The 26,108-nt window shown below is 38.7% G+C and overlaps 1 protein-coding gene across 5 annotated transcripts in view; it reads right to left on the bottom strand.

Annotated features, from left to right (window-relative positions):
- Positions 1-449: 449 nt before the first annotated feature.
- GSTCD (glutathione S-transferase C-terminal domain containing) overlaps positions 450-26,108 on the bottom strand; it is a 137,984-nt gene continuing 112,325 nt past the window's right edge. For 4 of the 5 annotated variants that reach the window (XM_054029457.1, XM_054029462.1, XM_054029461.1 and 1 more), the window contains exons 6-12: positions 25,690-25,805; positions 24,808-24,852; positions 23,002-23,130; positions 15,235-15,368; positions 12,931-12,961; positions 8,278-8,347; positions 451-1,401 (exon numbers count right to left, since the gene is read on the bottom strand). In XM_054029457.1, coding sequence (XP_053885432.1) covers positions 1,265-1,401; positions 8,278-8,347; positions 12,931-12,961; positions 15,235-15,368; positions 23,002-23,130; positions 24,808-24,852; positions 25,690-25,805 — 662 coding nt within the window. In that variant the 3' untranslated portion in view covers positions 451-1,264. Of the gene's footprint in view, positions 1,402-8,277; positions 8,348-12,930; positions 12,962-15,234; positions 15,369-23,001; positions 23,131-24,807; positions 24,853-25,689; positions 25,806-26,108 lie in introns of all 5 variants that reach the window. The other variant, XM_054029463.1, reaches the window with a different exon arrangement.

Here is a 26,108-nt window from a genome sequence, read left to right as displayed (position 1 = left end):
CCCACAATGTGCAGTTTCTTTGCTGTTACTAGAATGATACAAGAATAAGATCACACTTCCTTCCCTGACCTGTCAAGAAGTTAGTCTAAAAGCATCATAGTGTAGTCAAAAATTCAAGATGCAGGTACGAAGTTACATCTGCTTGTGTAGGCCTGCATCTCTAAATGAAGCAGCATGTAGGCTTCCATTGCCATTCACAAAAAAGGACACCTAGACCTTTGGAGATGTAACCATAAGATAGAAAAAATTTCAGAGGATGGCTTTTCTTTCCCCCATCGCTACAAGTATTTTGTAGATTCATGTGCAACACTCACTGAAGAGCTAAGGTGACATCCACATTGACCAAACCTTAGTTATATTTTAAACAAATTGCAAAATCATAAATGCACCAAATCAGTAGATCCGTCAAACAAATTCATTATATTCTATTTTGATTTGTGTTAGTGAATGATGCTACTAATTTAAATTAGGATATAAAGATGCTACTACACAAGAGGTTCATTTTCCTTTTACTGTAACATATATATGGTTGATATTTTCACAGGGTTCCCATAATGCAACTGTGTACAAATTTTAAATTTAGTAAAAATAAGTGAAGATGACAGATAAAAATTCAGCATTTCCAAATATAACCATTACTTGTTTTAGGAATGGCACAGACATCAGCCAGCACTGGCAATGAGTTTCTCAATCTAAGATGAATAGCAATCCTTGCCAAGGTTAGCGGTGAGGTATCAGGCATATAGGTGTCATCTTTTTTTGGTGAATAATGCAGATTCAGCGACAAACACATTTTGTGAATTCGTGTCAATTTTGCCAACATTATTTTGTTTTAAAAAAATCTAAAATATCTAAATGTTTTGTTTTGACATTTTTTAAATAAAACATTTTGATCTTTTGATTCAAAATTACTTTTTATTTCAAAATTTCCTTTAATTTTATTAAAAACATTAAATGCTCAAAATGGAAACAACACATTTCAATTAAGGACAAATAAAACATTTCATTCCTGGTGGATATTACTCTGTAGGCAGGTGAATGCTTCAGAGGATTCTCATTATGAAAGCCAGCAGTCATTTAATAACATATTACAAGTAGGATTTGTGATGCTCTGTAGGCAGCCAACTTTCCAACCCTTTTCCTGCTACTTCCTTTTCTGAAGACCAGGGATTCAGGATGTTTGATGTCTGCTTCCCAGAAGTTTGAACCCCTGGCATTGTTCATAATTGATGCCCAAATTAAAATCAAATATAAATCTCTTAACCTAAATAGGGACACCCACTACCATGTTGTTCTTTGGAGAGCAACTTTCTGGCTCCATGGACATCACTTGGACAGAGTAGTTGCATCCTTCTGCAGCCCATGCCCGATCCAGATCCACCAGCCCCATACAGTGTTTTCCTAGAATACCAGAACAAAAACAGAAACATTAAAAGACTTCCTTAATTTTTAGTAGAAATATATGATCTACAAAGAAATGTTCCCTTTGGAACATTTTGGAAAAAGAATCAGAATCATAGAAGATTAGGGTTGGAAGAAACCTCAGGAGATCACCTAGTCCAACCCCCTGCTTAAAGCAGGACCAAACCCAACTAAATCATCCCAGCCAGGGCTTTTTCAAGCCGGGCCTTAAAAACATCTAAGGATGGAGATTCCACCACCTCCCAATGTAACTCATTCCAGTGCTTCACCATCCTCCTAGTGAAATAGTGTTTCCTAATATCCAACCGAGCCCTCCCCCACTGAAACTTGAGACCATTGCTCCTTGTTCTGTCATCTACCACCATTGAGAACAGCCGAGCTCCATCCTCTTTGGAATCCTCCTTGAGGTAGTTGAAGGCTGCTATCAAATCCCCCCTCACTCTTCTCTTCTGCAGACTAAACAAGCCCAGTTTCCTCAGTTCTCCTTGTAAGTCATGTGCCGCAGCTCCCTGATCATTTTTGTTGCCCTCCACTGGACTCTCTCCAATTTGTCCACATCCTTTCTGTATGGGGCGCCCAAAACTGGTTGCAATACTCCAAATGTGGCCTCACCAGTGCTGAATAGAGGGGAATAATCACTTCCCTCGATCTGCTGGCAATGCTCCTACTAATGCAGCTCAATATGCCATTAGCCTTCTTGGCAACAAGGGCACACTGCTGACTCAGATCCAGCTTCTTATCCACTGTAATCCCCAGGTACTTTTATGCAGAGCTGCTGCTTAGTCAGTTGGTCCCCAGCCTGTAGCAGTGAATGGGATTCTTCCATCCTAATTGCAGGACTCTGCACTTGTCCTTGTTGAACCTCATCAAATTTCTTTTGGCCCAATCCTCCAATTTGTCTAGGTCACTCTGGACCCTATCCCTACCCTCCAGCGTATCTACCGCTCCCACCAGCTTAGTCATCCGTGAACTTGCTGAGGGTGCAATCTATCCCATCATCCAGATCATTAATAACATTAATGAACATTGTTCAATTATTAGTGAAATCAAAAAAGTTATTTACATAGCAGTATATAACTTAGAATCTAGATGCAACCTAATCCACATCTCTAAATCTGCTTTCCCCCATTTCACCTATATTTTTATTTACTTAATTAAATAATTAATATTTCTATGGCAACCATTATTTTACGTGTGTGCCTCACAAACCTCACATGACAAACCTTTATGGACGGAGAAACACAATGTGTTCTTTTCTATTACCCAAAATTACGGGGTGTGGGATACATCATGTGTACGTGGCAGGTAAAGACAGCTCCTGGTACTAGGGAAAGATTGGCACCAGCTCCTCAGGTGGTGGAGGATGGGGCAGAGGGGAACTGGTCCCCACTTCCCATCAGCCATAGCCATTTTCCTAATCTCCTTCATGTCTTGTCTAAAATCTGGAAATCTTAGGCTAGGTCTACACTACCCGCCTGAATCGGCGGGTAGAAATCGACCTCTCGGGGATCGATTTATCGCGTCCCGTCGGGACACGACAATCGATCCCCGAATCAACGCTCTTACTCCACCAGCGGAGGTGGGAGTAAGCGCCGTCGACAGGAAGCCGCAGAGGTCGATTTTGCCGCCGTCGCTACAGCGGGGTAAGTCGGCTGCGATACGTCAAATTCAGCTATGCTATTCACGTAGCTGAATTTGCGTATCTTAAATCGACCCCCCCCCCCCGTAGTGTAGATGTAGCCTTAAAGTGTTTAACAGAACTATTAGCCCATTTCCACAGAAAATACAAAATAAAATACTGAACAAAGTTTATCCAGGGTGACTGATTTGAGGCAACATGAAAATAAGTGCTCGCCAGCAAAATGGGTGGGAGAACTTGATGGGGCCAATGATGAAAGGGCGGACAGTCCCAGCAGAAGGGAGGGAGACACTCACCAAGGACAGTAGGTAACTCCTCCCCATGGAAGTCTCTGGAACTCACTGACCTGCTGGGGGAGAGGGGTGCTCATTGGCCAACACTCCCCAGCTCCCAGGATTTAGCCCAAAGTAGGGGTCATATGGAGCCTCTTTCAACTCCATTACAGTAGCCCACTCTACCCACTTGAAGTAGGAATGGGAACCTGGCCTGACAGATGCTGCAGCTCTAGCCAATCGCCTGTTTAGGGGGTCAGTATGGAATTTTTTCTGCCATGAGGCAATTGGAAGGGCACCAGGGAGTTTTTTGCCTTCCTTGAAGCACCTTCAAGCCACAGGGGGTTGAGTAGGAACACAGTCAATTTCTAACTGAGGTACTGGGGTGGAGTTGTTTATTCATTGCAATTTGCAGCCAGTTTCCAATGCAGTTAAGAGAATAAAATGAATGTTTCCCAACCTTGGGCTCATGTGATAAGGTGAGCCTTTGTGGGTCGAGGTCCTCACCCTGCTGCAACCCCTGTCCCTCTCACAGGGGGGAAGGTGCTAGCACTGAGAGAGAGCAGAGTACTGGGGGGGTAGGCTGAGGAGAGCCTAGCTTGCATTATGAGCCTACCTAATGCCAAGTATGGTAAAGAGCCCTGTAACCCTTGTATTGGAACCAATTAAATGCCGGGTTTTGGAGAGTCTGAATAGTGAGCAGGTAGCACCCTCTCCCTTGTGTTACAGTTTAATAAAAATTGCAGACTGCCGCTTAATTCTGTGCACGTCTCTGTCCTCATCAGTTACATACAGTCTAAGTACTTCTAGAAATCGAAACAAAAACTTCATTTTAGAAACATATTTGGGAATAAATCTGAGCAACTGTAGAGGAAAAGTCTGAATTGTTCTTGGTTTAGAATTTTGTAGGATAGTAAAGTAAAGCCAAAGGTATATGTTTTCTTTACAGATTTCAGGTGAATATTATTCAGTACATTTGGTTCCTATCTATGTCCAAACTATCTGAACTGATAATTCACAGAAAAGGTGGCACTTCCAGCATTTTCACAACCGTTACAAGAAAGTTTCATCAGTATCTTGAGATGTATTAAAGATTCATAATTATAAAGTCTTCAACAAGATGCAAAAGCTACTATAGTCTCTCCTTTTCATACTCCTATGCTTTTATCTATGGCCTGACAAAATAATACAATTTAATGCATTTGGGATCGAAGAGTCACTACAGTACATTTCACAAAAGCTGGCACACAGATGCAGAGCTGCATATCATATTTAAACATTTCTCTTTAAATATTAAACTGTACTGAGTTCAATCTACTTACTATTTTTCCATAACAAATGGATGGTAACAAGCATTTTCTTCTGCATAATTAAAATGCAGATTTCTGAGTTACACAGAAAACATAATGCTTCACCTCTAGTAAGATGGTTCCGCGGTTGGTGGAATTTGGACCCCTCAGCTGATGAACACAGCTAATTCTGACTGGTGGCTTTGAACACAGTAGAGACACAGATTGGTTGGGAGTGATTAATGGGGTAGGGTGGATGGGAATAGTTCAGGGATGTGACAGTCCGGCAGGCATATTTGCTTCCCCGATATAGATCTTCCCCTACCATCCCCATTTTGGCAAATGGATTATAAATCTTATTCATACATTCATAGATTCTAGGACTGGAAGGGACCTCGAGAGGTCATCGAGTCCAGTCCCCTGCCCTCATGGCAGGACCAAATACTGTCTAGACCATCCCTGATAGACATTTATCTAACCTACTCTTAAATATCTCCAGAGATGGAGATTCCACAACCTCCCGAGGCAATTTATTCCAGTGTTTAACCACCCTGACAGTTAGGAACTTTTTCCACAACCTCCCTTGCTGCAGTTTAAGCCCACTGCTTCTCGTTCTATCCTTAGAGACTAAGGTGAACAAGTTTTCTCCCTCCTCCTTATGACACCCTTTTAGATACCTGAAAACTGCTATCATGTCCCCTCTCAGTCTTCTCTTTTTCAAACTAAAACAAACACAATTTGGATAGTAAAGGATAGTAAAGTCTGCCAAGCTTGGTCTGTGTTTAGTTGCATTGTAGCACTGATCCCTGTATTTGGGGTTAGGAAGAAAATTTCCTTCCGTGCACATGCACACAAATTGTGATTATAGTGATGTCATTGTTACTTATTGTTCACCTGGGAGACTGGTTTGGAATATCTGTCACAACGTGGGCCCTGTTCCCCTGCTGGTCTCACTGGGATTTGTCTTAGATATATGAGCTGGTACTGGGATCAGATAGGGAATACTAGGTAGGCTGGATTGATGCTGGTGACATCACTGCTTGGGCATGGATGATATTATTGGGCACAGTGGGCACCAAAATGCCCAGTTTGCACCATAGAGAAGAGTGGGAAAGGAAGTGACTATGCCCTGATGGAGAGGGTACAGAGGTCTTCATTATTTAACAGGGAATTATGTTTTTCTGGGTAATTGTTTGGGTTAAATCAGCAGTTTTTTAGTCACAGATACCCAACAGTAATTAGTACTATATAACTACCACTGATAGATAAACAGGCTGAACTGTTGTGACCAGGCCTTTAAGTTTGAGGTGTTTATCTGGTGGCACGTGGGCAGTATGACAAGCCAATAAACCCGTACTATTTTACAGAAGTTGTGTGACCCACAGTAAGCATTGCTACATATATCATTTTTTCTCAACCTTAAAAGACTGGAAAAAAGGCAGAATAAGCCACTTTCTCACTATCTACAAATATAGAAAAAAAGACACACACACCCTCCAAAATTGACACACACACCCTCCAAAATTGTTCCCATGCTTTCAATCATTTAAAATTCTTCTTTAAAAAGAAAATCTGAAGTGCATTTGATGTAGCTTTTCAATACCTGATCTTGACCTGTCAAAAGAACATGAATCTAACACAAATGTGGTCTGACCTTTAGTTTAGTCATTTGAAAACAAAACTTAATCCACAGCAACCACGCCCCCATAAAGATTTTTCAGTAGAATAGAATAGTCTAATGTCTAATTGAATAGAATAGAAAAATGTTAGTTTTAAAATGGAAATACCAATGAGGTGTTTTTTTTTCTCCTTGGGGAAACAAGTTTGTGAGGAAAAGTGTACAATTTTTATGAGACAGAGAACATACAAAAAGTTGAAATAATTCAAAAACACCTGACATTTTGTATCAAAAGGCTGACAGAAGCTCATTTGATGTCCCTTCCCTCTCTTTTGAGCTGGCAGTTTCCTTCCCATCTCCCATGGCTATCTCACAAGCAAAAGAGGAGACTCCAAAAGTGGAGTATACTTGTCAGCTGTAACCCTGGCAATTTTTTTCTGTCTAAATACAGTGGAATAGCAAAACAATCATATCTATTTTTAAGTAAAATTGGAAATCATCTCAGAATCTGCAGTATTTCCTTTAGTAGTCTGAACTATAGGAAATACCTTGAATACCACAAATGCAGCTTTTAAAAATGTATTTAGATTAGTTGCTCCTACTGCCTTTGATGTATTTCATAAGTGTTTTTGAGCCAAGAATATCCACCTTCACTCCCCAACAGCGTCTGCCCTATCTTGGCTTGAATTGTTGTTGGTTTTTTTTATTTGAAACTAGTTTGTAGTCTCCCTTTTCCTTTAGCAAATTAAATATTGCAGAGGAATGATACATCCATCTGCCACAGCTAAGCTAATTCTTTATCCGCTCTTGAACATCTGTCATTTGTCACTATCCTACACAAGAACTAGAGATGGACTTGAGCTGTAAGATGTGGATCTAGGTTCAGATATCATCCAGCGAATGTCTATATTTTGGGGATGTTTGCATCTGGGATCTAGTAAAAAGCCTTTCCTTGAAAAAATAATAGCCTTCCCCTTTACTTTGGATCAGCCCCTCTTTTTTAATTAATACATGTCTGACTTGAGCCATAATGGCCAACAGGTGAGGGCATTTTCCAGCACTTAATGAGTCGCTGAAGGAAGTGAGAGACATTAGCCCAGCTGGTCATTAATTGCATGGAAATGCCCAACCTGCAGGTAGTTTTTGCTATTATATATCATGACAATATAAAAATGTAAAACAGAAAAACATAATTTATTATTTAATACATCAAATAGCTAAAAGCTGAACTGCACATTACCACAGATATATTACTGTTTTTTTCCCCAGGAGTTGGAAGCCAGTACACTAACCAAATAGCTTCATTCTCAGAATGCTGCTAGATTTAATTATCCTTATTTAGTCTTTAAAAACTGACTGACTAATGTATCTAGCTTGTTCTTACTAGTGAAGTTGAGTATATAGGTCTGTCCTTCCTGTATCTTTCCTTGATAATTCCCTTCATACAGGAGTTACAGCAACTTCCTTTCTTGTCACTTCAGTCCTTCGATTTCAAAGAAGTTTTCAATATATCTGCTAAAGATATTCTTATCTTTGCTACTTTCTGCACAATTCTTGGACAGTTCGCATCTGGCACTGGATGTTTGTCAGCAAATTTTTTAAATGATTTATCACCAACTACTATATCATGTTTAATATATCTAGGGGTTTCATACTGCCACCCATTGCCAGAGTATCTAAATACTTTTCACAGGAGCTAGATTGGCTTTAGAGAGGTCTCTAGTGAACTTCAGGAAGTCTTCTCCCTTTTCAGGGTATGGAGGGGGAAGGAGCTGGTGCAGAGACATAATGATCAATAAAATGTCAAATTATACTCTAGCTCATATTTAAAAAGCTTCAACCAGGAAAAATGCTTCACTACCACAGTAAAAAAAGATGCAGCAATAGAAACACTCACTGCTATAAGTGCGCTGAGAAAACAGCAATTTAATTCCCTATTGATAAATGTACCAGTGCTTCCCATATATCATAAGCTCAGCCCATCACAAAATATAGTGCGCATATTCTACACAACAGCTGATCTGTGGAAATGCAAACCTATTAGTCTGCGTTCGGGTGGAAGCTGAACAGCGGTCTGATCTGCAAATCTGCAAAGAATCATGTGCTCCTAGAATAAAAAGTACAGAAATATGGTGTTATTTCATTACTCCTTAAAACAGTTGTTTAATTTCAACATAAAAAACCTATTTAAACATTCAAAGGTACCAGAAAACTACGTGTATAGAATATTTTTCTATGAAAATTAATTTATACTTGTACTCATTTCAGCTCCACTTCAGGCTTTGAAAGTGTATACCAATTAAATTTGGATAACCACACCCATACTTCTACTTCCCTACATTTTTGGGCAGTGAGTTTGTCTCTGGATCAGACTTCTCTATGTCCATTCAGCAGGGGAATTGGACACAGCCCCTACAACAGGGCAGTGTTCTTGGGTGGCATACTTCAGGCTACTTAAATCCTTCCAGTATGCACCAATCGGCAGCCAAGCCATCCTACTGCCACAGGGTCAGTCTTGGACCTCCTCTCCCCATTTGTGGGTAGCATTCAAACTGGAGTGCGGGGGCACTCAAACATCCTGCTCTCCTATCAGTAATGATTCCGAAGCAGGAAAGATTCACCACCACCCTTGTTGGGGACAGGGCAACGTTCCATTACTCAAATCCCACCTAAATCAGTATAGAGTCAATTTGAAATTGGAGTCCAGTGTTCCACACCTTGACGTGGGGAAACTCTCTTAACTCTATAGCACAAAATAAATTTAAACAAAAGCAGAAACCTCCTTATAAGATATCAAGAACTGACTCTGACTTCCATTTTTAGCCTTTGGCTAGCAAGACAAATGAAGCAGGGGTAGATAAGTTAACCATTCTTGCAGTGGGAGCGGGAAAGATTGTGATGCAATGACAACTGAAAAGAATGCTCCTAAAAATTATACTAAGTGGGACAGCTGAAATTTCAAGGCTAAGACCTAGCAATGACAACCAGAGCTGGTGTTTGTCATTAGCAGACTAAGCAACTGCTTAAGGCCCCAAGCAGCAAAACGGAGCCCCCTATTCACTTTTTATTATGTGCTGGGAGGGGCAAAATATTCCTGCTTAGGGTCCCCAAAGGGCTAGCACCACCTCTGGCAAGAACTTTTTCAGAATTGTCCAGCTTTATAGAGCTCTCTGTAATGTCAGATGGCAATACGGACATGAGAAACTTTTCTATGGAATGTAACAGAGAACCAAAGTTAGAGCTCTTGAAATGAGCACTGCTTTCTTAAATCAAACTAGGTTATCCTTCCATTCTTGGTTATTCATAGAATATCAGGGTTGGAAAGGAACCTCAGGAGGTCATCTAGTCCAACCCCCTGCTCAAAGCAGGACCAACCTGCAACTAAATCATCTCAGCCAGTGCTTTGTCAAGCCTGACCCTAAAAACCTCTAAGAAAGGAGATTCCACCACCTCCTTAGGTAACCCATTCCAGTGCTTCACCACCCTCCTAGTGAAACAGTGTTTCCTAATAGCCAACCTAGACCTCCCCCACTGCAACTTGAGACCATTGCTCCTAATATAAAGAGATGATTTTTAAAGGCTCAGTCCCTGCATTGGGTGAAGGGACTGCAAGCTCGGATGTATCTGCCTGACTTCTAACATTTTACCAGCTATTAGGGCTACTGGAACAGCTGTTTGGGAAGCTTGAAGAAGCTGGAGCAGTTGGTCAGGGCAGGAAGAGCTGCTAAGAGAAAAACCCCAAATTAAGCCACCAGGCAGAGGCTTCCAAAAGCACCTGGCTTTGGTATAGGAGGGGCAGTCAGAGCTAAGGGGAGAGGTACTGGAGGAGGCTCCAAGTAAGAGAAAGCAGCAGCAAGTAAAAACAACTCTGAGCCGGGAAGCTAAGCAGTTGTCATTTCAGTGAATGAATAAAGGGTAGCTACTATATTTCAGGCTGTAACATAGCCTAGGTAGGGTATGGGGCCACACTCAAACTTAAAAGTCTCTAAAGAAACAGGCTCAGCTCAGTTTTCTCATATAAAGAATGAGCATACAACAGAGCTCCCTGCCTTCATCTGGTTACCCCACCCAACCCAGAGAGCCCACTGCCCCTGCCAGTTCTGCAGCCTGTCAAACCAGATCTGAACTCTGAGGTAAGCATTATCACTCAACTAACTTGAAAAATGAGGACTGGCTTGTGAATACACAAACATCTCACTTTTCTGTGAAGACAACCTGAAAGTTTAACTATCGTCCAGGTAACGACTATATAATTTCCCCTTCAAAAAAATAGCAACCTGTCACATTTTCTGATGGTAGATATGGTGCAGTCATTATCAGGACAACGAACATCACAATTAAAACTATCCAGCTTTTCATGTAGTTAACTTGCTCTCTGGAGAGAGCAAATTCTGCTAAACTGTCAAAGCTAAATATGTGAAATAATTTGGTTCCTACCTTCCAACCATCCCTCAGGGAAAGATGAAAAAATGTGGCCTCTGAGTGTCTTTTGGTGCAAGCCTACAACCATCATAGCCCTAGTTTTGCAATTTTAAACTCTAATGAATCAAGGCAAAATGTTCCCATCAGAAAAGTAAAATGATAGCAGATAGACCAAGGTGACCAACAGTGAATGGATTCCATGGACATAGAGAGGCTATATCCCTGTTGGTCTATTATAAGTCTTGTTAGGTACAAATAAAGTAAATTGGTTTAAAAAAAAATCAGATTTATCATTATATGGGAATTGTCATTCTTCTTGATGTCTCCTTGGATCTCTCAAAGGAAGATAAGAAAAATGAATTTAAGATGGGAACTAAAGGACACAGGCAATGTCTGCCCACCACAGTTGAACTTTAGTCACTAGCCAATAATTTTAACCAATATATTAATATGATATATAAAAATGCTTATAGCTATCTGAACAGATTGTTTAGCATTAGTTAACATTTAGCTGTGACACTTGGAATACCTTTCCCAGACCTGAAGAAGAGCTCTGTGTGGCTCGAAAGCTTGCCTCTCACACCAACAGAAGTTGGTCCAATAACAGATATTACCTCATCCACTTCATCTTTCTAATATGCTGGGGACGACACGGCTACAACTACAATGCATGTGACAACCTAACAGTCCTCAGACTTAACTTATTTGTAAATCTGTCCCAAAAAACTTTTACAACATTGACAAGGAGTTCGTAAAAGTACTTTAAAAGTGACATTGACACAGATATTAAGATTATTTATTATTTATTTATTGCTAGGGACTGAAAGGATCGTGATTTTTTCTTCCTACTGTTCAAGTTCAAGGAGGTTTCTCAAGGTTCAGGGACTTTTTGCAGTTAAGTTACTGTGTAACATCAAGAAACCTAAGATGTCCACAGGGAGATCTGAGAAGACAAAGGAAAAATGCTGGTGAGCATTTCCAAGGTAGGTCCTCCAAATACAGGATCATTACAGACAGAGGCGAGTGGTTTGAGCATTGGCCTTCTAAACCCAGGGTTGTGAGTTCAAGCCTTGAGAGGGCCAATTAGGGTTTTGGGGCAAAAATCTGTCTGGAGATTGGTCCTGCTTTGAGCAGGGGGTTGGACTAGATGACACCTGAGGTCCCTTCCAACCCTGATGTTCTATGATTCTATATTGTGCGGGGGGAGGAGGCAAGAGGGGGCAGAATTTATAGGTTCTGGTGGTATGCAGCAGGATTCAGGGAAGGGCATATAAGCCCTGGCAGAAATCTGAGGGGGCATATTACCCTGCGTGACCCCCCATATCACCTCTGATTACAGAAGAGGTGAGAACTGGCTCAAGAATTACATATAATGAAGCAAATTTAGGCAAAAGAAATGGTAAAATCCATTCGTCCATGAATGAGAATTCACTATTGAACAAAAAGTCCTCTTATTTTGAAATAAAAATTTTTAGTTAACACTACACCCAGTCACACACAGAAGAATGATTAGAGAAAGAGAGTAATACAACTATTCAAAGGTTTGTTGATCAATGACATTTTAAACTCATCTTAAATCAAATATGACATATTAAATGTATATTAAGTACTTTAGAAAGCCATTTTAATTAAAATAATTGCTAAAACAATCTTAGTAAAGAATTGTATTTATGATTTATTCCTATTTATAAAAGTGCCTATACAATGCTCAAGGTGCAAATTAAGGAGAAGTACTATCATTAAATAGAGAAAAATCTGAAGCTTACAATAGATTGTATTGTCTTTAATAGGTTGCTGTACAGAAAGAAAGCTAGTTCTTTAAATATTTTTCAGATAAGAGCTATTGGAAAATGAGTTCTCTAGAAGCAAGCAGTATACAAAACATACATTTAGTAAATAAATAAATAAATATACATTTAGTTAGGTCTATATACCTAAGAACAATCAATACTTACACAAAGTCTATAAAATGAGTGGTATCCAGAAAATTTTAAATGAAACATGTCAAAACATGAATCTTAGGGGTGTTTTACTTATCTTTACTAAGGGATAAAGTTCTTTTATGGTTAATCATCTGATTTTATTTTACTGAAAATAATCCTTTTTTAAAAAGTGGAAGGAATGTGAGTAGATCTGAATTACTAAACATTATTACATTGTGTGTTCATCCTCATAATTAAAAGATAAATTCATTCCACTACAAACCACAGGGGAAATGCAGAAAAGGGCACAAAAAGAAAATCTAACCACAGAAATACCTTTACATACCTTATAGGATAAAACTTCCTTGAACCGATGACTGAAACAGAAAAGGAGATTGATTAAATCAACATTGGAAATAACCAAGATTGAAAACAGAAGTAATTTTTAAACACTTGATTGAATTTTAAACAAAATATTTTTATCTGGAGGCTGTGAAGCTGTATTCAGAAGCAGAAAATATGACAGCTTTAGTTCACTTGAGTAGAAAAGGCACATTATATGTAATTTTATGTTTTATTGTACTATTTATTGAAGTTTTTTCTTTAACCATTATAAATACTACACATTTTTATGAAACCAGCTTTGTCCATATTTTTTATAAATACTCTATATCATAGCCACGTATATCCCTTACAGCAGCAGTTCTCAAACTGTGGGTAGGGACTCCAAAGTGGGGCACGACTCCATTTTAATGGGGTCACCAAGGCTGGTGTTAGACTTGCTGGGGCCCGGAGCCAAAGCCCAAGCCTGACCACCTGGGGCCAAAGATGAAGCCTGCCACGGTGGGGCTCGGGCTTTGACCCCCCCTCTGCTTGGGTGGGCTCAGGCTTTGGTACCCCCTCCTGGGGTCACGTAGTAATTTTTGTTGTCAGAAGTGGGTTGCAGGGCAATGAAGTTTGAGAACCGCTGCCCTACGGTATATACACACATGCCTTTTGTGTCTGCCATACCATAAAACTGCATTATTTGTCACTAGAATTGAATTAAATACTTTATGCCCAGTTATTGTGGAATGTTTTCTAATATTACCAACTTTAAGAAAATTAAATTGTAGTCCCAAGGCTGAATTGCTGCACTGAGAGCTAGATAGTCTCTTATGTGCTTTAGAGCCTTTAAAATTGTAAATGTTAATAAAAAACATAACACTTAGCATTTCTACAGCACCTTGGAGCAAAAGTTCTCAAACATCTTCACAAACCTTAATTAATTTCCAGCCTAAAATTGTAATTAACTTGAAGTTAAATGATAGCATCTAGTCGACCTTTAAAAAATAAGTTGAAAGTAGTTTCTAATATTATATCTACCCCTAAATCCCTCTGCCCATTTTTGCAACTTTACAGTTGTATTATCCTGTTTTTTTTTTTTAATATTTTTTCTTCCTTCTTGCTATGTGAAAGATGGAGACAAACAAAAGAGGAAACATACTATACAGGATATAGAACAAAACTGGGGGAACATAAAGTGCTGTCAAATGCACAAAGTAATCAAACTGAAAAAACAAATAGTTATTCTTTAATCACGTTTAGTTACAACAATCTTAGATGTTTCTTGTAAAAGTAGTAAGAAAAATATTTTCAAACAAAAATATATTATTTTTAGGTTGATGAATCCCTTTTAAGATAGAAAGATTTATTTATGTCAGACAATATAGACCCAAAGAGTGGTGTATTTTCTAATAAAACCCAAATTTTATAACCTTGGAAATTCAAAAGGTAAGAGTCTACTTAAAACCATAAACCAGTCTGAAAGTATGAAAATACACTATTAAAGCTACTCAATCTTAACTCTGTCCTGAAACACTTAGCCTTCATTCCCATATACCTACTTCCTAAGATGTGTTATTTTTGGACCAAGGGCATTAAAAAGGCCAAAGCCTAAGGGTTATGATCATGGACATCTTAAATCTGGAGAAGACAATAAGTACAGTTTGTGGTAGAAATATCAAAAGATTAACCTTAGATTAGAGGGCTTGATTGACCAGTTATTACTTTAGTTTTATGCCAGTGTAAATCCCCCCTAATCAATGGGGTTTCACTGGTGGTGAACTGCAGTAACATATTTGTCAATCAGTCCCATTGTAACTGACTGCATACATATTATGTGTCTAGGACTGAATGTGATACTCCCCCCTACCACACACACATCTCATTACCCATTACTGTTTTCATGAAATTTCCATAAATTCATTATTTTGGATTTGGAGGTTAGTACAGTACATGTTGATTCACTAGCACTGTATCTAGCAACACATATATAATTGGTGGCATATAAAATTTTTGTGAACTGTGATGAATAGCTGTTTTAACACTGATCCAGGAATTAGTAAGTATCCCTTTTCTCAGTCGAGTACGTATTTCTGGAAAGAAGGCTGTAGGTATTTTTGTGGTCACTGATGAGGAGAACCTGTTTCTCCTGGATAGTTAAAGTCAACATATAGTTTTTCAGTGTTGACACAGCAACTTTATGGGGCAGAGTTAAGATTATTTGGGTGACATTAATTGTCCATTTACATACTTTTGATTTTCCCCCCTCTTTATAGTGCAAATTTAACTTTACATTTCCAGTCCCTTGTACAACTAGATTCTTCACCTTCGTGGAAATGTAAATTTCACTGTGTTCTGAATGAAACCATAACAGCAAGGGCAGATGACAAAGGCTGCATGAGCCTTGATGCAGTGCTCAATCACCATATCTGTTGCCACGCCACAAGCATGCAGAGCCACCTAAAATATATAAAAAAAGGAAACCTTAACAGCATTGTTCTGTTCACTTACAACTCTATTTCTTAACACTTTTCTGGCTGACTGAATTACCTGAACATCTAAAGAGCTCAAGAAAATTCCCCATGTACTGCGGTGCAAGCTACCTGGTGAGGCAAGAGCCTATTCCCAACCACTCAGCTTGTGTGCCTCATGGCTCTCTCAGACATTTCTTTTGCTCATTTTAATGCCAAAGGAACTTCATGAACCATTCATGTTGGTGGAGAAGCTATAGATGCTGAACTAAAGTTACTTGCCAATCACATTTTACAGTAGGTACATACCATACCAACTCAACTGAAGATACACATAAAATACATTTTAAAACAAACTCTCATTCTGGTTAGTGAAGAATTTCAGTCCAAGTAAGAAATCCTTAGAAATGTACAGAAATATTTTAAAGCTAGATTTTATAATAAAAACAATGTGTGAAATACAATAATCAGGAACACACATATAGGTCATATTATGTATCATCTCTCATTGAAAGAAAATCTTAACACACTTTTGACTATTTGGTTTCTGTAAAGCCAAGAAAGAGGAAAAATATATTTAATCAAATTTAGGTTTATGAGACAGCACCTTTTTAGCTGAGGTATTTGGTAAACAGGTATTTGTTTGTCAGAGACTATAAGCAGGCGAAGATTTTGTCATTCCATTGTAATTTTCTTTCTTTCGAGATGCATTTGTACACCAGGAAAAAACATTTAGCATGTCATTTAATCATGACAGGCCAGATTCTGAGTGTGTGCGCATGTGAAATACACAAGGAGGCTCCACCCCTCACATCTCTGCAAGTGCTAGTCATAACTACACTCACTGTGGAAAGCAGGTCAGTTTCTTTGACACAAAAGGGGAAGGAGGAGGTGGGGTCATTTATCCACCTCTAAGCCCAAAGAGTGGGCTAGGCACATCAGGAAGAACAGGCTGTCATGGGTATTTTTAGTAAAAGTCAAGGACAGGTCACGGGCTTCCGTGAATTTTTCATTATTGCCCGTGACCTGTCTGTGACTTTTACTAAAAATATCCATGACAAAAACTTAGCCTTAATCATAAGGGACAAAACTGTAGCTTTTAAAAAAATTGGAATTTACAGAAATAAATTGTCCTTATATCAAATTTTGTTTATATATTTTTCTCTATAGGAACTTGTGCATAAAAAACAGGCTTTCTGCCTTAAATATTAATCTGTTCCTCCTGCTTATTCCTAACATAATATTACAATTCTGTTTGACTACACGATTGGCTAAGATGGAAATTACGTCACAAACTGTGATTTCATTTAGAGAACAAGCAACAGGAACAAATGAACCCTTAAGGCACAAAGATCATGTTCTCATTTACATTTTCTTAACAGAAAATAAAGAAAGCAAAACAATCCAGAACATAACAAATTTCTCAGATTCTCCTAGTGATGGAAAAAAATGCTAATCAGCCACCATTTTTAGTCATTCGTTAAAATTCCTTTAAGTGCTGGGACGAAACAAAACAAAAAAAGAAATAAGATAGAACTGCTTCTATAAAGTGTTTCATAGGAGGTCAGCAGATCTTTAACAGACAAATAGTAAAAACTAGTATGCGGTCTGAGTGGTGAGCTGAGGGTTTGGTTGTGATTTATAATTAGTAGTTAAGATGTTTTCTGTGACTGTATTGACTTGTTAGTATTTCTTGACATACATTGATCTGTGAATAATTAAATTAGATTCTCAGGTGCTGAAGCCTTGATCTTAGATCAGTTTTCCAATATGTGACCTTTTGGATATTGGGCTCAAGTGGATTAAATTCCATTTCTCCTTGAGGGACACTGCTTATAATATGCAAGATGAAACATTTCAACCATCTAAAACTGAGGAGAGAGACTGGTGACATACCACGGTGATATTTCGAAACTTTCTGTACTACGTGAGCATGTTATAAAAACCTGAACACACATTCTATGGATAGATTAGTTGGTAAAGAAGACTAGATTTATGCACAGAAATTCAGGAACAATTTATGGCCTTGATCTTGAGAGATTTGAGTTCCAGATGACTAATAGGTTCTCAGCAGTGCTCAAAATCTAGCCACAGCTGCTGTAGAGAAAAGGAAATCTTCACTCTTTTCCATTCTCCCTAAAAAAAACTTTGGCTTTGTGATTTGCTTCATTGCACTGAAATCTGTAGATACATGGAAACAATAACAAGAGTGGAAACCGTACAAAAGGATACAAAAAGACAGGGCCGTAACCAGGGCAGGATGAATGGGGCAGCCGCATAAAGCTGCTGAGGGTGGAAAAATGGGGCAGAAACAGAGGCAACACATAAAGCCCAGGTCTGGCAGGGCTTGACGTGGGCCGACCCTGCAGCAACGGGGCTCAGGGAGGGAGCACCACCTCCAACACCTGACTCACCTCAGTGGGCCACCCAACCTGTCTGGGTTGGGGGGGTCCAACCAAAAAAACTGGGGGGGGGGTGATGTGACCCTGGGTGCCCCCCCCATCATCTCTGGGTGGAAAAATAAGGAAAAAATGGTGGGAGGCGCAAATATGCTTGCTTGCTCCAGGCACTAAAATGCCTAGTTAGGGCTCCATAAAAAGATAGCTAAAGCTATGACGAAAGTAAGGAAATCAAATTTTCATTATCACACAGTGTTTAATATTGATATTGCATCCTGGTATTGCAGAGGTCTGAGGAAAAAAGTTACAGGTCATGGCCAAGATTTTCAAAGGTGACTAGTGATCCCAGGTGTACCACCTGAGAAACCTTACCAAGGTTTGATTTTCAAATGCTGGGTGCTCAACACTTTGTGTTTAACCTTCCTACTTTGTCTGTCTTGTCTACTTAGACTGTAAGAGCCCTTGGGAAGGAACTGTGTCTCACTATGTGTTTGTACAGTGCTTGTCACAATAGGGGCTCTGATCTTGGTTGGGGCCTCTGGGCACTCTCTCACTACAAATAATCATATCCATATAAAATTTGCCAGTCTGTCACAATCTTTGTGTTACCAGACTAAATTTTAAAAATTAAAGGCCAGATTGTGCCACTAGTGCACAACTTGGCATTGAGGCAGCGTGGAACCACAGTGCCTTAGTTGTCCTGGAACTTCCCAGAATTCAGGAGGCGCACACCCACTGCACCACCCCAGTGTGCATTCCCCTCAATGACCAGTCATAACCCTATATCCCCTCCATGCTCTTTGGAGTGAATAGCGCACCAGGGAGCATTTCCCTCACTCACTGGAACTCAGATTGCTACTGGGGTTGGCCCCTATGAAGGAAGCACCTGGTTCATGTACAAGGAAGAGTCCCATGTGCCATTCCCTATTATGTAGCCATACAGGGGCAAGAAACAATCTGGCCCTAAACAAATATGTTACAGGGACATAGGTAGCTACTACTGACTGATTACATTGACTTTACCATTTTGACAAAGGCAAGTTAATCATACACAGTATCCACATAAATGGTAGATCTTGTTATGGGATTACATGAAATAATTATACAGGATTCCAGTCAGTGTATTACCAAGACCGGTATTAAATAATACTCCTCCCCGTCACTATAAAACATAAACCTAGGTACTATGGAAAAATATCCACCCACAATAGACTACATCAAAAGAACATTAAGGCTAGGGATATCAACTGATACAAGCCATTCACATGTAGAGGAGAAAAGTACTATATATGCTCAAATACTTGAGCACAATAGGTGCCCATTTTAATGGTTGTTAATTTTCTCTATGGTCTCTGAGCACTGGAGAAATTACAGCATGTTCTCCTTTTAATTGAATATTCTGCACACAGATATGCATTTGTGTGTGCTTATATAAATGTGTTTTAATTAGTCTTTAGCATAGCAGTTTTGAAACAAGGTTTAAACTCACATTTAAAGGTTCACAATAAGATTTTTGACTACAGAAATCAGAAGGTAAAATAACTTAAATCCCAAATTTGTGTAAAAACAAAATAAAACAGATAATGTGCTGTTGTCTGCAAAATGCTTTATGTAAGCTCAGTGAACAAAGCAATCAATCAGTACCTGTAGTAGTTAATACAGCTGCACACAGAAGGATCAGAAATATGCTTGTTACTGTAGGAAAAGGTGTTACGGTTGTATCAAACAGACCGTTCATCATTGTATATAAAAACAAAGTAGCTGAACAATAATTTAAAAACAAGAGAAGATTTTTAAAAATCACAGCTACCAGGTTCAACACTGACTAATTCCTGTCCTCTCCCAGTTCCCTTGTGCGGGGCAGGAGCTCTTCTTTCAGTGTAGTGCTAAAACACAGATCTGATACATATAAAAGAAACAATTAATTGCTGCTAACTAATATCTATAGAGAATTATTTTATTTATCCTGCATAACCTTTAAGCCAACTGACTTCTCCTTTCAGCTCAGCAGAATCCACACAGTTGAAAACTGGTTGTCATTAACAACATCCAATATGGAGTTTTGTCATGATGTCCTATTCTGTTGGATTTCACATTAATCTGGACAACTAATTAATTTAGTCCTTAATGTATACATTACAGTATAATGATGGAGACCCTTCCCCAAACACCGAAGCAACACAGTGATGTAGCGATAGTGCATGTCTACATGCTGTGAGAATACTGCTATGCATTACATGTCCTGAACGTCGGGACACCTCAGCATGGTTTATCATCTGCAGACAAGTGGCAGGAAAAGGAGGACTTTTCAGGAGACCATATTTCTCTTTAATCTTTCATTCTTTTCTGTATCTTTGCCAGATTAAAAGAGAATCTAATGCACCAGAAAAACCAAGCCAAACTTTTCAATTGTTTTGCTTAGGTCAGTTCTGACAGTATCAGTGCTATAAAATAACAAACATCATTAAAAATAGCTAAGAGCTTAAGGGGTATTCTGAATATTGATATTTAAATTTGGACTCCAAGCAATTCAGCTTAGCAATTCCTACTTACAGACTCCAGACCTTTGCTGTGCTTAGTAGCGTGAATTAGATCATATATTAGAATACTCTGTTTTGGAACCCTGTTTTTCATTACTCCATGCATTTAAAATATTGCAATTTGATCTGATGAATAAGAGGAATTATTTGGCAGACAAGTTCTTCTTAACTTACATTTGAAAATGTGAAGTTAACAATAAGCTAGCAGCCAAATAGAACAGCACAACTTTATCTGAAGGTAGCTCAAAACAGTTACACATATTCCCTACTAATAAAAATCCAGACAGGTCAAGACTTCTTTGTCAGGTTTATACAAAATGTCATTTTTTGCCTCTTCCTTATTTTCCAAGTACATAATATACAGCAACAAAATGAACCATGACAGGTTATTTTCTTCAGTGATAACAAAAACAATCTTTATTTTGATATTCATCTGGATGTCCATAATAACAAACTGAACTGCCTACTTCCATGTTTATCCTCAAAGTCATGACCAATGACAGTCTCAATCAGGAATATTTCATTGAGCACAACAAAGTTACACAATGCTTAAAGAACATTTGAGTTGGAGTGGATTGGTTTAAAATGTTCTATATGCAAACACTGTCAAGTAGTCTGTGCTGCTGCTATGCCATTTTATGAACTATACAAACAGTATTCAAATAATATGCCACGAGAAACTTAAAATTCTTCCTTCCTAATCAACCAGATTCAGGATATATAGAATTATTACATTTGAGAAAGTCTTTCTAGAATCTTTCAAGAACAATATCAGTTGTCAATTATTTCTATATTGTTTTATTTCTGTGTAACGATACAGCTTGGCTGTTACGTCATGTTAATAGTTATTTGCAAATTATAACAATTTTGTCAATGGAACATGATTATTACCTATGAAATAAGAGTGCGAATGTACGTAACGTGAAATATTTGCACTACACTTCTGTTCCACAAAGGCAAAATTAGCCAGTTTGAGTCTGAAGTGAACCAGACTATCTAGGAGAAATGACCTCATCCTGAGAAGCGAAGAGTAGCACATCATCTTATACTGCAGTCTTAGAGCCCAGGCTAAAACTTCTAAAGTGACATTGGACCCAATAAAAAAGCAATGCTCCAGGTTTTCTTAGTAAATAACTTACATAATCAAGTCACTGAAACATGAACAAAGATCAGGACTTGAATAATTTTCAGCTGAAGATCTTCTGACATACCTTGTAAAATTCCTCTAGCCACAAACCTCAGAAGTATAACACATACTCCTATAAAGTACAACTCTCATAGGAACATTTAATTTAGCCTCAATCTCAATAACAGAAAAACTGAACAAAGATTACATTGAATGCAAAAACTAGTGATTAATTTAAAGGATGAACTACAGGTGCGTGTTTTGTGTACAAGTTCTGGATAGAAGTAAATTATAAAGAAGATTCTGGCTTTTGGAAAAACACCTAGGGCTCCCAGTGTGAGATTTCTGTGATATACCATAGCACAAATAGTTCAGCTGTATAGCTGGAAATGAATGGGCCTAAATAATCAACCCTTCATACTTGCTCCTTGAAATACAAGATTAAAGAAAAACAAAACAAAAACACACTGCAAAGCACTGGAGGATGCACCACTGAGCCATATGAACCACAAACCTGCAGTTATGTAAGCAGCCTAAGCTGCAGCCAGGACAGGCTGCAGGATGGGTGACTTGTATGGTAGTCAGAACACTGAAAACTAGGCGTATTCCAGCCTGGGTATAAAGTCTGGGCCTTTAAATGCAACCTTTCCCCCTCTCACTCACTCTGATACATATCCACTTGTTCCTTTTCAACTTTGCATCAAATTTAAGTTCTTTAAAGATCTTGACCTTTGAGGCCTTTCATATCTCCACTTTGATCTTGCCTTATTATTCCCACTTTACTCTGCAAACACCTTCTACTTGACTACCCCTTGGTATCCTTCTCTGAATTCTCTCTATTGAAAATATTTCTAAAGTTCACATCACTACATATAAAGATGGACTTCTTTACACCATCTTCCATACTGCACCTTTCACACCACCTTGAGTCCTGGTGCAGTGAATATTGCTTTTCCATCTTCAAATCCTTCCTTAAAGTACTGTTCTTTAATGAATCACTCTAAGCTTGAAGTGCTATGATTAATTAAAAAACAAACAAAAATACTTACCCTGCTACATCACAATACATCTCCACCATATAATCACACAATGCTAATATACTTTAGTTATCTTCTGAGACACCAAACCCTTTGGAACAAGAATATCTTCCTCCATCTGTGTTTTGCACATTGCAGAGAATAGTGTGATCACTCAACAAACAACTAAGAATAGGGGGATAATATTACCTTATCTCCTAACTGTAATACATTCAAAGCTGATTTCCTGCTGATAGAACAAAAGTTTGTATAGAATCAGAAATGCCTGGCTTCATATTCCCAAGTATTGGAATTGTTTGTAAGTATAGTATCAGAGGGTAGCTGTGTTAGTCTGGATTTGTAAAAAGCAACAAATGCGTCTGACGAAGTGGGTATTCACCCACCAAAGCTTATGCTCCAATACATCTGTTAGTCTTTAAGGTGCCACAGGACTTTTTGTAAGTATACTTAATCACCTACAGAAGGAAACATTTTTTCTTAATAATCAGTAGACTCTAAAGTTGAAAAATCAATCACTTACCCCAATATTAAAAGTTCCTTTAAAATAGTCCAGGTTTGCTTGAACGAACCAAATATTCTGTAATCCTAATTCATCACTTCTGTCTTTAGCACGTACCAATGACAACTCCTTATTTTCTATCAGCACCACCTGGATTTCACATAAAGGAAAATAAGTCAGCAGTATTGCTCTAAAATCAAAATAAAATGATACTTGCTATGCAGTACCCCAAAATTCTGGTGTAAAATCTTTACTTAATTTCTTGAGACTGGTGATGAGATCTCCCCCAAATTCAAAGCTGCCTGTTGAAGTAAGGCTATATGTATTAGTCTAGAGAATACACACAATAAACAAACAGGCACGCACACAAGCTCTGAAGTGCGTGCGCATCTGAACGTACTGACGAATCTCACGCCCATCATGAACACTTTTCAAGCTTTTAGCAGATAACTGTTTAAAGATTTAACACACTAAAACAGGAAGAAAACAAAGATCTGTATCAGAATATGTTTCAGAACACAAGGAAGTATTCAAAAGTTTTAAAAAAACAAAAACAGGAGAAAAGGATGAAGTTGGGTGTATGTGCTACAAATGGTATGGCCCACTTATTACATGTAAATATTTATAGGCTAATAGTTCTAAGTCTACAACAGTAAATTGTTTATTCAAATGAAAAGTTTTATTTGGGGATTAGAGATATATTGTTTTCTTAAACTCACAGATGGCATTGTGTTTTGAATTCTGTTTTAGTTCTGCAGCAAATCACATTGAATTCCATTCTCCAAAGCGTTAATCTATTGAATACTTTCCCCCATCCTTCCATCCACCAAAATAAACCCTATTTGCCCAGAAAAAATATTAATAGTTTTTACACCGATTTTCACCTGTTTTTGTTGTTGTAATAATAAACACAGATAAATTCCCGGGAAAAATTAAATAAAATAAAAACAAAAAAAAAGGGCCCTAAGTATAGGCTGCATCTAATCTCCACACAAGTTTGAGGAAATGGGGCTGGTGAGCAGTTACAGGTTTTAGTTCCCAATGTTATTTGTTATCAGAACCCTGCTAGTCATGCTTCAAGTGGCTGGAAGTGAACCAACCCTTTATGGTTCACTTCCTGCACAATGAAGGAAACATCTTCTCAAGAGTTAGGACAGAGTTGCCTTCAAAGGGGAAGGCAGTGCTTACCTTTTTTTGCTGTCATGAGTGTATGAAAGTTGGGGAGTCAGACTAGGATGGGTCAGAAAAGTGGGGCAGTGGCTCTTCCAGGGAGCCTTCAATTCAACACTTCAATTCAGCAGAGAACTTAAACATGTACGTAAGTACTTTGCTGTACAGGGATACAATTATCCATGTGCTGCTACAAGTTAAGCTTGTACTTAAATCACCAATGAGATGATCAGGCCCTGAGGACTTGGCACTGTTACTAGCATCTTTTGAAAGCTGCTTCTTCTAAACTATCTTTATCATGGGTGACACACACCGCACAATTCTGTAGTACAACAAATATTGATATATGCACAAATTCAGAGCCTCACATTATTGTATAAATAAAGTCCATTCTATGCATCCGATGATGCTGTAGCCCACGAAAGCTTATGCTCAAATAAATTTCTTAGTCTCTAAGGTGCCAAAAGTACTCCTGTTCTTTTTGCTGATACAGACTAACACGGCTGCTACTCTGAAACCTAAATAAAGTCTCTAAATCATCACTGTTAAAGCAGTCTTTGTGGTTTCCATCTAGTGGCTTTTTTTTTTTTTTTTTAAGTTGTGAATTATCGAAGTCTGGAAAATTGCATTGTCCATATATTTGTATTGAGACTTTACCTGGCATGATGGCAACATGTGAGCAAGAACAATTCCTACATGGCCCTGTGAAAACCAAAAAAACATGAGTCACTTTTCAAACCCCATGCATCTGACCCCCTTCACAATGACCCCCTTCAAGAGTGACAGTGTCTTTGTAAAAGCAGTTCAGATTCCAAAGTCTGTACCTTTGCCCTGTGTCATGTGGCAGCCTCAAGAGCCACCACCTCAAGCTCTCAGGGTGGCTATGCAGGCACCCTTCCTCAGTTAACAGTTAACCTTCTTCTGTACTCTTAAATAACTCAACTCAGTTCGAAGTCCCCACTGGGGTCTACACTGACTCTAAATATACCCCCAAAATAAAGTCTCTTCCTTCTCTCCGCTCCAGCCTCAGGCTGTCACTTAAAGATCTTCACTCTCCTGAAGTCAGAGACCTCAGCCTTCCTTCCTGGGGCTGGGTTCAGTTCAGTCTCTACCTTTATTCCTTGCAGCACTCACCTGAAGCTGCTTTCTACAGGTATTTGAGCAGCCAGGCTCCTCTCTCTAGGAGCACACTTTCCAGGCTCCTTACTCTGGTGAACTTGCCTACTGAGCTCTCATGGGAGCTCTTGTCCTCAGGAGCTTCCAGCCTCTAGCATCCACCTTAACAGGGCTCCGGTAACTTTTTATCAGGCTCATTAACTAATTAGCTGCCAGACAGCTGTCTAGCGATTTAATTATTTGCAGGTGAGTCTAAATTGGCTTGTTCTCCATTACAGGAGCCTGTCACAGGTAGGCTGGTCCGTGACTCCCCTGAAAGGACCATCCGCCATGAGACTCTGATTTGTAGTCATGTCCTACTGGAATTGTAAAAGACAAAAAAACCCCAATAAAGTTGCATTTTATATAGAGAACATACATTACCCCTCCACTGCAAAAATCCACAACCACATCTCCGGGTTTAGATAATTTTGTCACCATGGACACCAGATTATTCAATTGCTGCTGTTTCCTCAGAGCACGATCACTGGACATCTTTCCTGAGGATGACAACAAAGGAAATAAATTGATGTTGACTAATTTTTAATAACTATTCCACAATATTTCTAACTTTCTAAATAGTTATAAGAAAACCGTACTGGAAATCCTAACAATTAATGATGAGATTTTCAAGCTGTCTAGACAATTTAGACAACAAATCACATTTGGCAGATTTGAAAATCTCAGCCTAAATATTTTTAAATTGTTCAACGTATTTCTTTAGCACATTATGGAACTATGTATTCATGTTGTTCCTGTTAAGGCACCCAGATGGCTTTGCACACCAACAATTAAAAACTGAA

This window comes from Malaclemys terrapin, chromosome 5 (genome assembly GCF_027887155.1).
Source record: "Malaclemys terrapin pileata isolate rMalTer1 chromosome 5, rMalTer1.hap1, whole genome shotgun sequence".
In the NCBI taxonomy this organism is placed as follows: domain Eukaryota; kingdom Metazoa; phylum Chordata; order Testudines; family Emydidae; genus Malaclemys; species Malaclemys terrapin.
Note: the sequence above shows the minus strand (reverse complement) of the source record. Positions and strands in the feature narration are given on the sequence as shown.